At 43.8% G+C, this 18,025-nt stretch overlaps 1 protein-coding gene across 4 annotated transcripts in view; it reads right to left on the bottom strand.

Moving 5' to 3' along the window:
- Positions 1-4,162: 4,162 nt before the first annotated feature.
- The window catches only part of SSH2 (slingshot protein phosphatase 2), a 250,487-nt gene continuing 236,624 nt past the window's right edge, over positions 4,163-18,025 (bottom strand). For 2 of the 4 annotated variants that reach the window (XM_028521742.2, XM_036033306.1), the window contains 2 exons: positions 13,953-14,787; positions 9,528-11,603 (listed from right to left, as the gene is read on the bottom strand). In XM_028521742.2, coding sequence (XP_028377543.1) covers positions 9,528-11,603; positions 13,953-14,787 — 2,911 coding nt within the window. Of the gene's footprint in view, positions 11,604-13,952; positions 14,788-18,025 lie in introns of all 4 variants that reach the window. The other 2 variants (XM_036033305.1, XM_028521743.2) reach the window with 2 other exon arrangements.

Below are 18,025 nucleotides of genomic sequence, written 5' to 3'. Positions count from 1 at the left end.
GACTGAGTGTCAGCCTGTGAGCCAAGGGGTCACTGGTTCAATTCCCAGGTAGGGCACATGCCTGGGTTGCAGGCCAGGTCCCCATTGGGGAGTACATGAGAGACAACCACACACTGATATTTCCCTCCCTCTCTTTCTCTCTCCCTTCCCCTCTCTAAAAATTAATAAATAAAATCCTTTAAAAAAAAAGAAAATTTCCCGAGAACCGCATGGGAGGATGTCACTCTGTGGTATGGTTTATTGTGATGTACTAGTAAGTGGGTTCCTCTCCTGACTTCCCACTGGCCTGTCTCGCCATGAAAAAGCCCAATCTTGTCCTCAGTAGAGCAAGGATGAAAGCCACTACCCAGATTTTATGCTCCATATTGAAGTCCAGTCCAGTCCAGCATCGGGCTAGCTTAGTGTATGTTTCCAGCTGCAGTCCAAATGCTGGACTCCCTCCTGGAGGCCATGGAGAGAACAGGTGTGTGCACCATGTGAGTGCAGGTCATGAACAAGAAAGAGCACTTTTTTTGTTCCACAGGGGTTATAACTAGGACCTTGGGTTTGGGATGGACCAGGTGCTTTCTTAAAAGAACCAATCGACTTTCCAAACTTTCATGGGCTTGGATAGGTTTACACTCTCTAGTTAGACTGACAGTCCTCTATGATCGAGTACCTCCTTGTGTGCCCCCCCAAGAGTCTGATACTGGAAGGTGGGGGAGGAAGGAGTGTTAATTCCCTTGGTGGAGCATAATGCTGTGGTTCCCTCGAGTGTGAAGCTGTAGCTTCCTGGTGAAACAAACAGGCTTCTTCTTCCCATTTTATTAAGCTCAGTGTCTAGTTCTCTTTGCTCTCTTTCCTTTGTCAATGTCTAGTTAAACACCAATAGTAACACAAGTACTCAGTGGCTTGTAGAGGAATAGAATCAGAACTGTTATAGGTGCTCCAGAAATAATTCATGTAATAGGGGGAGGTCATGAGGGTAGATGAGAAGTCTTCCCTCTATCTAACGATTCCAGGCCCTGGCTGGTGTGGCTCACTGGATTGAGCGCCAGCCTGTGAACCAAAAGGTCACTGGTTTGATTCCCACTCAGGGCACATGCCTGAGTTACAGGCCACATCTCTAGTTGGGGGTGTGCAGGAGGCAACTGACTGACATATCTCGCACACTGATGTTTCTCTCCCTTCTCCTTCCCTTCCCCTCTCTCTTAAAGGGGGAGAAAAAGATTCCAGGAACAAAATTAGGAGGGAAAGACCTAAGTGACTCAGTTGCTCCCTAGTAACAGCTCACACTTACATGCAAGACATTGCCCTAAGGGCTTTACACATATTAATTCCATTCTAACAATCTTCTAAGATGGGTATTATTAATATCCTTATTTTACAGATGAGAAAACTGAGGCACAAAGAGGTTAAATAGCTTACCCATTGCTCAACTGTAGGTGATGCTGAGATTCGTACTCAAGTGGTCTGGTATCTAGGTCCATGTTTTCAGCACCACACATTTCTGCTTCTCCTTGAAGGAGTGCCACTTTCTCTCACAAGTGCTGATACCGAGAGTTATGCTTTGTGGCAGACGAAAGGATGGCTGGATTATTTAGAAAACCGGAGTTCCAGCCCTGGCTCAGTTGCCCTATTCGTGCAGCTCTCTGGGCTGTAAAATGAAGAGGGCCGGGACCAGTTCTTCCCAACCCTGCACCACTTGCTGCCAGAGGGGTTCGACGTGCTGCCTCCTGTCCTGAAAGGGCATCTTTTCTCTCCCCTCTCCTTTCTTCCTCTTTATTTTTTATTTTGTTTGTTTTTTTTTTAAATTGAGGTATAATTGCTTACAAAAAACTGCACGTAATTAATGTACATAATTTGGTAAGTTTGGGCATATTATATACACTTGTGAAACCATCATCAAAATCAAGGTAATAAATATATCCATCACTTCCAAAAGTTTTCTTGTCTCTTCATTTTTTTTTGTTTTGGTAAGAATACTTAACATGAGATCTACCTTCTTAACAAATTTTAGGTGCATGGTAGCTTCTTGTTAATTACGTGCACTATGGTGTGCAACAGATCTCTCGAATTTACTCATCTGTGTAAGTGTGACTTTATATCAGTGAACAGCTCCCCTGTTCTTCTCCCCCCACCCCCTGGTAACCACAATTCTTCTAATCAATGTTTGATTTTATAATAGACTTATTTAAAAGACAAAAAAGAGCAGTAACCTTAGGGAACTATCATCATAATGAGACCAGCTATCTTTGTCCCAGATACCAGCAAGATAAAAAAACTGATTGTTAGGAAAAGATGTGTGGAGGTGACTGAAAATCCTATCAAAATTGAGAAGCCATTAGCTATGTTAGAAGTAAAAGAGGAAGTCAAAGATGGTTCAAACTCTGAGTTTGAGTTTGGGAGGCAACAAAGGAAATTCAGCAAGAGTAATGAGTGTCAGTGGCAAGATGATATTTTGGGGAGAGGTTAAGAAATAATAGCTAGAAGCCATTTTAATAATTAAAAGCACAAAAAAGATGTTTTAAATCTTAAAACTGTGCATGAACAGGGGTTATACATGTGGGCCCAAAGCAGGAGCATATGGAGCTCATTAAAACATAATTCACACAAAGCACACTTTCTGATCTACCGAAACCAAGTGACTTTAAACATCTGAACATTTGGCTGTCTTTTAGATTCCATCTCCCACTCCTCTTAGCTTCTCTTCTTAACCCCTATAACCTGACCTTCACTCTCAGCATTGAACTGAAATTGCATGGCAAAGGTTATAAATGAGTTTCTCATTGCAAATCTGAAGAGTACTTAAATTTTCAATTTCCTTTTCTCCTCTTTAAGAGAGCTGGGCACTCCATTCCAGAGGAAAGGTCTGAGACTAGGAAGCAGGAATTCTTCAACTGCCTTCAGTTCCACCATATGGGAAAGAGGGGTGGTGTGCTCTCCAGGTACAGGAACCAGGATTCATAGGTATTGCTTGGACCTGGAATGGCTCAGTCCCGCCCTCTACAGCCTTCTTTCTGCTGCCAAGCCCTGGTGGAGCTGTGGGAGGGCGGAGCCAAGGCACAAAGAGCCAATCAGGTGAAGAGGCCTTTTGGACTGGTGCTCTCTCTTTTTGTTACCCATTGAAACTGTTAGCTGGGTTCTACACTGCAGTCTGTAGAAGACATGCATGGATTTCATCTTTCATAAAGCCATTTTCTGGAAGAGGTGTGCTAGCAACTTAAGACATGATTTGGTCCATAAGCTTTGGCTAGAAAGCCAAGACTGAACCTTACCTAGGTTCACCTATTATCTCACCTAATATCTTGTGAGATAATCTTGCCTTCATCACATGCAACCAGAGAACAGTGGTTCTCCCCTCTCACTTGATATGGATGAATCAGAATGAAGCAGGCTGAACATTTTCATTTAAAGCAGTGTTTCCCCTGGAAATTCCATTACATTTTATTAGCATTTTAGAATGGGAAACTGAACTTTCCCTGTGTAGTAGTGCTGCCTCTCATGTAACGAATATACTAAATATCTCATGATGGATCTGTGGAGGGATGGGAGAAATGGGGAGCCTCTCCCTCTGCCCCCAGCCTGTTTTAGAGAACTGCCCTTTTGCCCCATCTCCCTTCCTCTACCACTGACATCAAATGCTTCTCTTCTAATGGTGGGAGAGGGTTAGTTTTTACTTTGAAGAGTCATACCCCATTTCTAGAAACCTCTGAGCAACCTGAGGTGTTGTGCTGAATGTTTGTGAGTTCTCTCATCAATGTCCAGAGAGGTCATCCACCCAAGAATTCCAGTCTCTGCTAGGGCAGATCACGGCAGCTGTCCCAGAGCAGTCACTCTGCACCACAGATGGCGAAGGAATTTTGGTCCCTTTGCTTATTCATTCTCCTACCATTCAGGTGGTGGCTTTGGCAAGCTCCTCTTTGACCAGGCAAGTTCCCAGCTAAGTCACTTGATTGGAGCCACAATATCTGAAATAATCTTTACTCATCCTATTTCCCATGCACTTTTATTTTGTGGGAGGTAGTAAGTTTTTTTTTCTTTCTCAGAGCTCAGCTATCTCTTAATTAAGGGTGTGCTTGTGGAAGATCAAGCAATGAAAACTGCTTCACGTTTATCACCAGTGTGCCAATCCCTACACCTTCTCCAGCACCCTCCCCTTTGTTGCACTTAAGTACACACATTCATCTTCAAAATAAAAATTTATTCGGTCTGTAACAAGAACATTGAATCTGCACATTTGCACACAAGTTCACATTTAAAAACAGCGGAGCACATTAGTAATAAAAAAATCTATGATACAAGTGGAACATCCCAACCACCATGAAGATTAAGGAAGGAGATGAGACCACTCTATATTCTGCTTCAAATGCCTCTAAAAGGTCCCAGAGATTCCAGGGAGCACCTGCTTTATTTAATAAAATGTGAGCAGAAAAGTTTGGGGTGACCTGGGGCAAAGGTAACAGTCTTTTGGACTTGTTTTCCACACTTAGAACAAGTCCTATAAAATAATGTAGAAAGAAATAAAAAGAAAGAAAGAAAAGGCACCTTAAGCTATACCAAGCAAACCAAAATCCAATAAAACATAAAAATTAAACAACTCCCTGTGGGCTTACTGACTGGGCAACATTTCAGGGCCAGTTACCCAGTTCTCAGATTGCGTCATCAGACTGAGTTAAGCCCTGGGCGTTAGCTCTGCATGTGCATGTATACAGGGTGGGTGCTGTCATCGGTGCTGCAGTGAGGACACAGATGGCAGCCCCCATCCTATGCCCCTTGGGGCGTCTTCTAGCCCATGAAGGCTGATTCCAGTTTAGAAATCCTGTCCTAGATCTCGGGGCACTGAGAAAATGAGGCTGGTTCTCTCTTCATAGCAGGAGTCAGGCTGAGTCACCCTCTACTTCCAGGCTGGAAAAGTATAGAAGCACCTTACTCACAACAGCTCTCCATGGCATCAAGGGACCCCAAGGCCTGGGAGAAGGGTTAGGAGCGTGCAGCCTCCTGCTTTGGTGGCAGGCTTTTTCCTAATACAGGGATCAGATGAGTTGAGACACCAAATACATTTGTCTAATGCATGCCTTGTTCTTTTACTTGGAAAGGGAAAACAAAGTCCAAGATCCTTTTAAGTTGGATTGGTGCTGAAAGAACTAAAATTTCATCTCATCTACCATCAAAAAGCAAAACAAAATTAAACAAAAATGACAGTAGCCATTCACCAGTACAACCATCACTATAAGACACACCATCACTGAGGAAATGACGACTATTTCCATAGAGTGTTGGATGGGAGTGCAGGGCACAGATGGAAGTAAGCTCCAGGTTTGCCCCATTTACCCACAAGGGCTGACCACAATAGCATCGCTCTGTGCGAAGACTCACAGGACAGCCAGGTTTGGGTCCCTGGAGGAGACTGAGCTGCCAAGATGATGCACACTTTAATACTCACACAATGTAAACAAAGTATCCACAAATAGTTGTTCAAAAAAGCCAAAGAATGGCTTTATTTAAAAATGCCCTTAAAAGTGACCCTTTTTGCATAACGCTTTCTTAAAAAAAAAAAAAAACCTCCCATAAAAACATCTTTACCAAACATGCCTAGATAACTTCAGAACTGAAATCCTCAGATGGAACAGGTGAAGATTTCTGTGAGCTGCCACATCTCAGAAGCTTCAGGTCTATCCAACAGCATCTGACTGGGGCCCTTTAGCAGGAAGGGACCTCAGAACCTAGGCTGTGATCCTCAGGCTGGCTGTCCTTGGAGCTCTTGGTAATTTCCAAAACAAGAAAGAGGAAATATAGTAGGGATAAAGGTACAGAACCAGGATAATGCTAGATAAAGAGCCAGAAGAGGCTGAGATGCTAGGAATGATCCCAAACATCCAGAATCTGAAAGGCAACCAAAATGAGAAGAGATGAATATCACTATACTACAGTACTACATGTATACTATAATATATACTACTCCTAAGTGTTTTTAAAATTAAGAAAGGGTGAGGGTTTCTTTCCTTCCTACTGGCCAGGTAACCATCCAGATTACAGCTCAAAATCTGTGTGCTGTTGGGGCTTTTACCCCATGCACCAGAATGTTACTTTTTACACACACACATTCACACGCATGACCCTCCATAGTAACTGGGAGTCAGACTATGGCGGTTTTCAAAAAAGATAAAGAGAGGCACTGAGCAAGAGGTCAAAGCCTTTCCTACTCATCTCTGTCACTCTACCAGACCTGTTGTTGCAGGGCTGAGTTTTCCACGAACAGGAAAGGGAAACAGGTCACCGGGGATTATCAAAGTTTGAAGAGAAGAAAGTCTGAAGTCCTTAATAGCTCATCATATTCTTTTCCTGGACATAGCTCAGCTATGTAAATAACACAGGAACACACAGTGGTGGGAGTTTGAGAGGGCTGGCAAAAACCCCATGGCATTGGTTGAATTAGAGACCTTGTGTAGAAGACGTTTATTCAGGTGGGAAAATTAAGTGATAAAAATTATTTTTGGACTTGGAAGGCAGAGCAAGAATGCTCATTCTAGCGATTTTCAACCAGGTGCTGCAAGACTTTTGAACTTGCAATACCTGACTATTTAGTTAGGGGCACTGATCTCTTTTCCCTTAGATTGTCAAATTAAAAAATGACAACAGCCAACACAACAATAGCCACCTGATGTGAATGCCCTGTCTTGAACCATAAATATATAGGCTTGGCTCATATAATAGAGTTGCACCTTATTGGTCACATCACATAATAAGGTTGTATCTGATTGGTTAATTCTTGGTACCAGAAATCCTTATATGCATCTGATTTTTAAATAAGTCATTTTGGGGCAAAAAGGGCAGTTAATTACTACTTTTAATCAATCAAAATTATGTCTATTTTTCTCAGGTTGGCAAAAAATGTTTTTGCTGTGCCGCAGAATCTTAGTAATTAGTTTTTGTGTGCCATGAGATGAAAAATTGTGGCAAATCACTGCTCTACTCTTTAAAAAAACTTTTAGTTTTTCTCCACAGCATTAGAGGGCTCACTTCCCATATTTGCTGTTATTTAATGCAGGGAGAGTGAGCATCAAACACCGTAGAAGTGGGGGAGAGAGAGGACAACACAACCTTGTCTATCCTGCTAGTACTTCTTAACGTGAAGGATGTCACCATCTCAAGGGATTAACATGAATGAATACCACTCTCCTGACCTCCCAGCAAATCCTCTTCTTCCCGGCCCTGCCAAACTCTCTTGTCCTTTCCTGATCACAGTGGTGGTGGAATTGCCTCAATAACACAGGACAGTTTAGGAGGACGAGCTCTGGAAAGTCACAACCCTGTCTTGCAAGCCTCCTCACACTGGTATATACCACCTAACAAAACACTTTACAACACAGTCAATATCCAGAAATCACAAAGCTGTGTCCACGACACATTTGAAAATTTAAGGAATCTATTTAGGGACAGTACAGGTACATACAATTACTATACCATCAACACACATATAGCAGGTTTCTGTCCCATCTGCTTCCTGGCAGTGAGGTCAGATGCAACCACGGCTTCCACAGGGCAACTGGATTCATAGCTCCTGGAGTACCTATGAGTGGCCTCAGCCCGCCTTTTCTCTCACCTTTGGGTCACCCTACTACCTGCTCCATCAAACGCTGGACTCTGACATCACCTTGACAGTCTGTGCATCTGTCTTTTCCTCTCAGTGCTGTGGTGAACCAAAAATCTGAATCTCGTCTGTACTAGGCCAATCTCTCAGCAATGTGGACACCAAACAACACCAATGGGAAGCAAATTTTCGAACCTCTTCAGTTTTGATGAGGGTGTTTCATTCCAGGCTAAATATGTTTTCTGTAAGAGGCTGAAATAGGCTTGTTTATGGCAGGTGCTCCTCTGTTAAGGATCTCCACAATAGCAGCAAAGCAACAGCATCCTAAATGGAGTCATTAAGGGCTTGTAGCCTTTCAGCCTAATCCATTAGGAGCTTCCATCCTGGGAAGCAGTTAACACTCCTATAGCTCCCTGGCTGAGGTTCAGCTACTGGCAAACAACTCTGGGATTTCAGTCTTAAAGAGGACTCAGCCTTCAGTCAAACTGTGATCTAATGGGAACCTAGGCTTAGGGGTTTCTCTCAGGAGGAAATTACTAACACATAATTTGGCAGGAACTGGCAATTAGAAATCTCCATTTAAACAATTAAAACAACTGTCAATATACTCTGCAGATTCCTACCAACACCCACCAGTTTTATTTCTGTGGTGTCTGTGTTTTCCAGTTGCAGTTTTATTCCTTCTTAAAAAGAATAAATCAAATAGACCCTACGACATTAACAACAAAACACTGTAAGAAAGTAACATTATGTACATAAATACTGTGTAAAAACTAGAGAAATGACAGATCTTCCAGGAAGACAAAGGGAAAAAAAACTTATGTCAAGTGTTAACAGTGATAATATCAAAAAGAAAACTTTGCATTCAATGGAGGTTATACAAATGTAATGTAACAATTCAAATATCACCAATGAAATCTTAAAAAAGGCAGTACTGGGAGAAACAGCATGAGGGAACAAAATAAATGGGAGAAAAATATGGCCATTAAACTCAGAGGCCCACAGAATTATTCAAGTAAATGGAAGGGTTAAAACCCTACATATGTATTCATTTTACAAGAACACAGTGACTTCCAATTGCTGTTTTTCAAACTTGTCCCTATTGTGCCGCAGTTGGGAGGATGCTGCAGAGCACAGTTCCTGGCAGGGAGGGCTGGGACCACCACTGTGTGGAGCCTGTCGCCCTGAAGACAGTGGGCAGCAGCCTCTCCACTCCTTATTTCACCACTTCCTTCTCATGCCTTCCTCTATAGAGGACCTCTCCGATTTCATCTGGGGTTGACTCAATTTAATAGAAAAAAATGTGCTTGACAAGTTTACAAAACCAGCCATTATCATGCCTTTCTGTAATGATCCACTCTGGAATATCAGTAGAAATGGATTCTAGAACATCCCCTTTGAAAACCAAGCAGAACCTGCCTAATCCAGGAACTCCAATGGGTTGGGGCTGGAACCCAAGGCTGAGAGGCCATGCTCATGTCTGGCTGCCCTTGAGCCCATCTGATGCATCAGGTCTGGAGAGCAAACCATCGTCATACAGACCCAGGGGGTCGGGGGGCACTTTTCAATTTCTGGCTTCACCCCCACCCTCCTCATCTGCTTTCTTCCTCAATCAAGCAAGCATGCCTTTTCTCAGAGGGCAAAACGAGGAGCAGGTGGCAGTTGATTGAAAAACAGCAATTTGCCTTTGATGAAGGTGTTCTTTGAAAATGAGTATATTTTGAGGTTTGAATTTTCTAAAAATAAAAAATGATAAAATGGTCTTGCTGTCCAAATCAATCTCTCTCTCACACATACACAGAGGAAAAAAAAAACCCCAAACCCTGCATGCGCCAGGAACAGTATAATGACCAAAATATTACAAAATTAACCAATAAAGTGCATGTTCCTTACATATTACACCTGTCCCTTTTACAAACATTTCTTTTAGAAAGTCACATGTGTAGGCTCAGAATCACATGGTATTATAGAAGGGGTTGGTTGTCCGTTTTTTATCATTTGCTTTTTTCAGTCTCTTAAGAGGGTGAGTTCTGCCGTGTTGCTGATGAGCAGCCAAACCCAGCTCTGGAGCAGGGCCTGCGCACTGCAGCCCCTGGGTCTGCAGCAAAGCAAGGCCTCCTTCAGCACTAGTCAATGCAGGTCGTGCCTTGGGGAGCAAACACTGCTGACTGTAACCAAATTCTTTGGCATACTGTACAAGGGGCCTCTCCACTGGCTTGCTCTGTGCGATACACTCTGTGGTTTTAAGTTGCTCTATAAAATACTTGGTGGGCTCTGGGTTCTGGGGGCCATCTGGGTTATCTGGGGGCTCCTGGGCCTCCATGGCATGCATGCCTGAGTCTGTTCTGATGAAGGGCTGAAGCAGTTTGAGGTGAGGGGACTCAGAGGAGACAGCCTCCCTCTCCAGTAAACAGTCTTTACACAGATCCAAGTAACCTAACTTGGCGAGGGAAGCTGAACGCCTCATTTGGGATGGTTTGGTGATCCCTACCTGGCAAATCGCTCGGGACTCGATTTCTTTACTGTGCTCTTTCAGCACACTGGGGCTGTGCCTGAGACTCTTTATACTGTCACTACTAGAGCTATATGGGAGTCTATAGGCTATAGGTGATAGGTCCAGTTTTTCTTGTAACTTTCCAATGTTGTCACTAAGTTTGCTAGTTAAACTTAGGTCTTCACTACTTAACTGGGAGCCCTCATATGGCACTTCACTGCCACTGGAGAGGGGGCCCCCCTCACTTTCTTCCCAGCTACCCTGCTCCACACAGGGCTCACTGTCTGTGGTGCTGCTTTGCTCTGTGAAGCCTTCCAGGTGAACCACAGTCTGGGGATGCAGGTAATCCAAGTTGGCAGATGGTACATGGGTTGTGTGACTGACAAAAGGCGCTGCTGTGTCCAGGACTGTTGCCAGGCTGCTGTCCCTCTCTTCAGGGCTGTTCAGGGTGGAAGTTGGGTCAGTGGGCCTGTTGTGCTCAGGAGAGGAAGAATGAGGCAGAGGTAGCACTTTGTGGGGCAGAGAAACCTGGTTGGGGCCCAGTGTCCTGTTCAGATTTTCATCCAACGCACAGAGGACAGTGACGGCCTTCTCCACTTTCACCTCCCTCAGTTCTTGCTCCCCACTCTTTTCCCTGGGGGCTACTTCACCCCCAGGCCTAGTGTGAGCAGATGATGTAACTGTGTGGGTATACTCAATGACTTCTATCTGCTTGGGAAGAGGGATTGCCTGTGGCTCAGATCCCTGGCATGAAACCACAGTCCTCTGCTCCTTCAGGACTCCTTGCTGCTTGGTTTTAGCTTCCGACTCCTGAGGAGCTGGCAAGAGATGAAAATCCAGGAACTTGGGTGCTGGAACAATGACATCTTGCTCACAATGCAGTAGTGAGCCAGACTCAGACCCACTGCATTTCCCTTTGCCCTTGTTCATCTCTGGTTCCTTGGGGACAGATGAATGTTCTAGGGTGGCTTCATCACTCTTCCCTTTCGGTGCTAGGTCTGCCACAGAGGAATCATTCTTGGAGTTCTTGCGAGTGGACAATGAGGTACAAGCAGGAGTGGCACTATGATGCTCTTGTTCCTGCCGCAAGCGTTCCTCGAACTCCAAGGTGGCTCGTCTCACGGACCCAGGGCACCACTTGGTACCTGAGTGCATCGCTGGGCCCCAGAGCTCTTGTTCCCCCTCAGCTGGTTCCTCTTCTTCCAAGTCTGTGATGGATGAGTGTACAGTTAGGCAGCCTTCTGGGTCCCACTTCCCTGAGTCTTTGGCTAGTTCAGGCTGGGCTGAGCAGGAACCTTCATTCTGCTCCAGGTTTCCGGGTTTGTTCTCTGGAGCCTGGGGCCTGTCAAGGGGCAACTCATGGACGGTGTTCTTCTTTGGTGTATGGCATGAGTTGGGTAAAATGTCTCCTTTTAGCTGAATCTGTCCAACTCCTTGACTAATAGATTCAATCTCAGTGACAATTTCTTTGACGGAAATTGCATTTTCTGAGTGAGACTGCATGAAAATGTCTGGACTGACCAGTTCTGAGATTGCCTAAGAAGAGAAAATAGTGAGATGGTTATGGTGAATTGTAGTCAAATTGAAAATGCCAGTTTTTATGTTTACTGATCCTCTGATCCAGGAGAACCTTCTGGCTATGAGGACACGAATCATGAAGTGGCCGGAACTGACCTCTGCTGAGGACTGCATGCTGACCATCAGTTTTGTTGTACAAGGGGAAAAAAAAACGGGTTCATCAAAGGCAGAGATACAAAATTAGTTATAGCTTGTATCACTGTCTACTGAACTTCCTGTTCTGTTTACCCCGATAGGATGCCAATCTAATATCTTGCTCCAAAAATGAATAGCAAATTGCATTGGAAGCTCCTAATTTTCCTAAGACCATGAGCCTTCAGAACCTAGGTCATACTGGGGTAAATGAAATTCTCTCTGGCCTGTATCAACTGCCAGTTAGATACTAACCTAGTCTGAAGGGAAGAGTTCCATTCAAGGGCTCAGTGGCCACCTTGAATATGCCCAGTGTTAGACAAGGTGAGGAGGAGGCTATCATCTGATGTCTGATTTGGAGACTCTCTGCTCTCTTCTCTCCTGTCATGCCAGCTTTCATCTATGGCCTCCCACTTCTCCTAGCAGCAGCGTCCCAGCACGTGAGGGCACTAGGCATCTGATCACACAATTCCTAAGTTTCACATGGATCCTTGGGAAAGGTTTACTTGGCTTATGTGGCCATGTGCCTGAGCAAAATTAGAAACCATGACTCTCTGACATTTCACTGTTCTACCAGTTATGAATTCCCAGATGTATTTATAAGAAGGCCAGAGAAAATCGGCCAATGAAAAAATCAAGTCCTATTGTAAAAAAAGAATTTCAAAATCTAGAAGTGGCCCCATAGACACTTCTTAAAGTGACACCATTATGACCATTAATCTATCTTAACATTTTCATAAGCCTTCAAAAGTACGTTTCCCTAGGAATTATTCTGGTCTTTCCTCTTCAAAAGAGAATCAGAGCTAGCACATACTAACAAGGTCAGTTAGGCCTTTGGGAGAAATCTGCCAGGACATCGGATAGAGGCAGACTTGACAAGACTGGAAGAGAAGCCACAGTGGGCCTGGTGTGTGCACGGGCGGTGCAGGCAGTGCTCATATGACCAGGGACTTTGTAAAAAAGCTATTTCTGCCAGAGCTCCTGTACTTGTTGATCCAAAGGAGAGCTCAGGCATTCAAACTTCCCAGTAGAAATGAAACAGAGGCATAGCCTTTGGGGAGAGAAGACAGAAGTGGAGGCAACGATTGCCCTTGGGTAGTTAAAAAGAGGGAACGACGAACCCTGGCAGGTGTGGCTCAGTGGGCTGAGTGCTGGCCTGCAAGAGGCAACTGACTGACGTATCTCTTGCACATCTTGTTTCTCTCCCTCTCTTTCTCCCTCCCTTCCCCTCTCTCTAAAAATAAATAAAATCTTTAAAGACATTTTTTTTAAAAGAGAGGGAACGATGAGTAATGGACAAGGTGGTGAATATAAGTAGATAGACATCATGTAATGCCAGGAATCTACTCAGTTCCACTGAATTAATTAAATGAAGTCTGGTATGTTAGAATAAAGATGTCACCATTTACTTCCCAACTGCTGTGCTATCTTGATATATTATATTGATTAAAATGCACCCCAATTTCAGAAGTCTCAAAATGAGAATAAGTGTGAGTCTTAGAAATAGTGATATACAGTAATTCTTTCCCTGGTCTCAGGTGGCTCATAAGAGCTCATATGCCACTGAGAAGAATCTTGAGATTCTGTCTGCTCTCAACTCACTTTCCCAAACCATCCCTCAGTTCTTGACTACCACAGAGTCTGAGTGGAAGGGCAATTCAGAAACATTATTAATAGCAGGAATTCAGTATCAGAAGCAGGTGCTACTCCAACACCTATTTATACAGGTCTAGTCTTTGAATCTCCTGAGAGAGAGAATTTTCCAGGGGATGGATTTTCCATCCCCTCAGGGACACAGGTCTCACTCAGGCAGCACGTGAGTCCCTGGGACTTCATTACTGGTGAGATTTGATCTCAACTGCAGAGGGTCAGGGAGGGGACTGCTCTTCGTTCAGCTAGGACATTTGTTTTGGCTAACCCCTTCTTCCTCTCATCCCCTCTCAGATGTGCTGCCAACGACACCAAAAATCAAAATGATAAATTCCTCAAACGGCAACCGAGTTAAAAATATTTAAACCCTAAGTTTTCAAGGAAAGTCTCAGCTAGACTCTCTCTCCCATACTGCCTTCCCAAATCTTTAGCCACATTAAAAATAAAGTGAACATAGCAGAATCCCAAATATTTTGTCTTCAAAGAGAACTTCATTAGGTGGAGAACTATAAAGATAGTTTTTACCTTTGACTGTTCTTCATCTATTGAAGATTCTTCTGATGCATGCGGAGTATTACTCAAAGAGCTGCTTCTCTGGTCATCAGCTGTCACTTCAGAAGGAGCTACTTCTACCACTGACAGTCGGCAACTCTCACCCCTTCCTCCACCTAGTTCCTCCATCCGTGAGTGGGAAAAAGATCGTGACCGGGTTTCTTGAGAAAGTTCCACAAATTTCTCTAGGGCACTAAAAAAATCAATGCGATCTGTACTGAAATCTGCGACCTCAGCCTGGCAACTGGGTTGGGGGCTTGGTGACTCAGGATCAGGGGACATGGGGAGGTCTTTCAGGCGAGATGTCAATTCTTCCATAGGCAGTAAGTGGACATTCACGTCTACTTTCAGTGCGTCTGTCTCCAAATCTTCAACTGTTAAGTCTGGGAACTTGTTGGGCATTTCCGGGGACTGTCCAGGTTGAATCAAAGCTTTGGATGCATGGCAGTTGTCAAGAGGGAATTTTGATTCATTGAGACAACACCCTGATGTGCATCCATTGATGTCATTTAGGTTTAATTCATCTTCAATCTGTCCGGCATGAAATTCCCTAGAAGTGAACTCCAAGCAGATCATTCTTTCTTTGGTACACAGGCCTTTCTGATTTTCATCTTGCGGGACGACATGTTCTACGAAGACAGGAGGTATGGGTGGGTGACCTTCCACAGTCTTCACCTCTGCAATCTGGTCTGCTGAGGTGGTGATCTCCTTCTTGTTGAGTTCTAGCCCTGGTTTGCAGATGGGTTCATGGTGGTCTGAGAGGTCGCTATCTGAATGAGATCTCCAGAGTTTGTTATGCCGCTGCTTGCTGCGGAGGACAGACACAAGAGACGTCTTACTCTGGTCTGTGAAAACAGTCAACACCCCCCTCCCCCTGGAAACTCTCCCAGATAAACTTAAATGTTAACCTGCAAAATGCTCTGTTAATGCCCAATGGAAGTAGGCAATAACCACTTGAAAAGATGCTCAATTTAACTAACAGCAACAAAAAACAAAAAACAAAACAAAAACGAATAAATAGGAGATCTGATTTTTTAACCTACAGGACTGATAAGAGCTAATTTGGTTGCTAGCAGCCAATGTTGGTGACGGTACTGGCCAAACAAGCCCTCTCATACACTATAGTTGGGAGGAATATGAATTATAGTATTTTTTTTATATTCTTTGGACAAATAACCAGAAGAGGCATTGCTGGATCATGTGGTATTGCTATGTGTGATTTTTTAAAAAAGATTTTATTTATTTATTTTTAGAGAGGGGAGGGAGAGAGAGAGAGAGGGAGAGAGAGAGAGAGAGAAACATCAATGTGCAGTTGCTGGGGGCCATGGCCTGCAACCTAGGCATGTGCCCTGACTGGGAATCGAACCTGCGATGCCTGGTTCACAGCCCACGTTCAATCCACTGAGCTATGCCAGCCAGGGTGAACTGTAGCATTTTTAAGAATGAACTCTGGCTGGGGGTGGGCAGGGCAGGGGAGAATAATGGGGGGGAAATGGGGACAACTGTAATTGAACAACAATAAAAAAAAATGAACTCTGGAAATAGTTCTCAAAAAGTCACCAAACTAGTAATAGTTCTTTCAAGGAAGGCAAAAATACTTCTGGGGAGGGCTTTACTTTCTACACTCTATATTTCTATAAATTTTGAATTTTAAAAATAATGAGCATGTTTAAATTAATAACCAGGAAAAAAAGCATTTGAGTAATACAAAGGGAAAAAGTCTACGGGAACCCATTACAAATCCTCATAATTGGGATTAGTCACTGATGTGGAAGTGTGAGGAGGGTGGTAATCTTTCTTGAATTAGAAAACAAAGATAAGGCTAGTAAATCTGGTGAAAAAGATTGGTACCAAATGGAAGAGGATGAGCAGGAGGTACAGGCCCCTTTCATAAGGATTTTTGGGTAAAAACCATCAAGCTAAGGTGACACCTGGAAAAGTAGGTGGGCCAAAGGAAGACCACACACACATATCCATACTCTGATTTATTTTATGGTGGGAAAGTCTGATGTGGGGATGAGATTTCATTTCAAACCACACTCTCAAACAAAGAAACACAGTTCCCAAAGCTCTAGCCAAAAAGAGAAAGGTGGCCCTGTGGCTGGTCAGGATTGCTTGCCCAGGGAATAGATCACTAAATGGTTTATGGGGTATGGTTTCCATGACTTACAAGCTGATGAAGAGTGACCTAACCGCAGGGTAGAAAGGGAAACAGCCCAGCTCACCCTGGGCTCAGGGCCACGCCTGCCTCAGAGGCCTGTAAATCTCTGCTGAGTCATGTGCCTGCACTAATGTGAACCCCTGTTTGTTCTCAACTCTGCACCTGCTCTCAGCTCCCCCTTTGCTGCTTGGGTGGGGATCTCTCTGACTCAGGCCTGCACAGCACAAGGATGCTTTTCTGAGTAGGAAAAGGTCAATCTGTTTATGAAGACAAGCTATAATCAATTAGCTGGGTGTAAATTAGGGTCTTTACTCTTTCCAAGCTGCATGAACTCCAGCCGCCCCTAGGAGGAGACAACATATCACACATCCCAAACGCCTCAGTGACTGTGTGGAGGGGCAAGCTGACCGGTTGGATAGGCGAGTTCTAAGCACTGTGACCAACCAATGCCAATGTGTTTCCCTTTAAAGTTTCTTCTTTCATATACAGATACCCTGGTTTCCTGATCTCAATCTGACCGTGCTCTCCAAGTTCTATCCCTCACCTATTATGAGCACGTTCAAACCTGCACGGAGCCCTCTCAGTTACCACAGCAGGACAATTCCTATCACGCCAATGACCAGGACGACATCTCTGGGAGTTGTTATCATCCTTCTTATAATGTAAAAGAACATCTTATCAATCAACAGGTAAATGGGATGTCTTCATAATCCTAAGAACCCTGCAAATATGATTTTTAAAACTGCCTGTAAATCACTAACCAATCTTATGCTAATAGGCACAACAGTGCATGTTTCAGAGGAAGTGGGTGACATCATAGCTGCTTTGCTCAGCAGGGACTTCCTCTTCCTGGAAGAGATAATCATCAGAAAATATTGGTTCAGGGCTCTGGAATTAAACTGACACCTACTTGTAAAGGAGAAATAAAAATCCCAATCTGAAGATAGGTCTGATTCTGCTGCCCTTTTTATTTTCACAATAGGACCAGAGCTCTGACAGAATCATTACTATGGACTTTGAAGCACTGTTACTCCAAGGGCCCTGGCTGATCCCCTCCTTCCTCCTCCCCACTCAGGGGTTATTAACTTCTCTCCTGCTTATCACTCCCTTCCTTTTCTCTATAGAGTCATCACATTCTGCTGTTAATAATATACTGCTCATTTTTTCATGGCTTTTTAAAAAAATTTTTTTAAAGATTTTATGTATTTATTTTTAGGGAGGGAAGGGGGGAGAGAGAGAGAGAGAAGAGAGAGAGAGAAGAGAAGAGAAGAAGAGAAGAGAAGAGAAGAGAAGAGAAGAGAAGAGAAGAGAAGAGAAGGGAAGGGAAGGGAAGAGAAGAGAGAGAGAAACATCAATGTGCGGTTGCTGGGGGTTATGGCCTGCAACCCAGGAATGTACCCTGGCTGGGAATCGAACCTGGGACACTTTGGTTCCCAATCCGTGCTCAATCCACTGAGCTACGCCAGCCAGGGCTCAGTTTTTCATGTTTTGAACTTCATATAAATGAAACACTGTATGTATCCTACAACTGTTTTGTTGCTTAACATTATGTTTTTAAGATTCATCAATGTGCGTGGCTGTAATTGCACAGAGTGGAGTTTATTAATCTATCCTGATTGATGAACAGTTCTACTACACACACTGCCATGGTCATTCTTGTGCCTGGTGTACACTTTGGTTTCTCGAAGGTGTTTATGTATAGGTGCAGAAAAGGTGGGGATGATTTATACATAGGGCATGTATAAATCATGTTTTAGTCTGTAAAGAGTTCAATGCTTTCCAGTGAACTCTTCCAGAAGCCAGTTTATTTTAATGCTCCCTTGCTGGCTGGAATAGATAGAAGGCATTGGATCATATTATTTTAAACTGTTAATGTCTAAATTCA

The sequence above is a fragment of the Phyllostomus discolor genome, chromosome 8 (assembly GCF_004126475.2).
Source record: "Phyllostomus discolor isolate MPI-MPIP mPhyDis1 chromosome 8, mPhyDis1.pri.v3, whole genome shotgun sequence".
Lineage (NCBI taxonomy): Eukaryota > Metazoa > Chordata > Mammalia > Chiroptera > Phyllostomidae > Phyllostomus > Phyllostomus discolor.
Note: the sequence above shows the minus strand (reverse complement) of the source record. Positions and strands in the feature narration are given on the sequence as shown.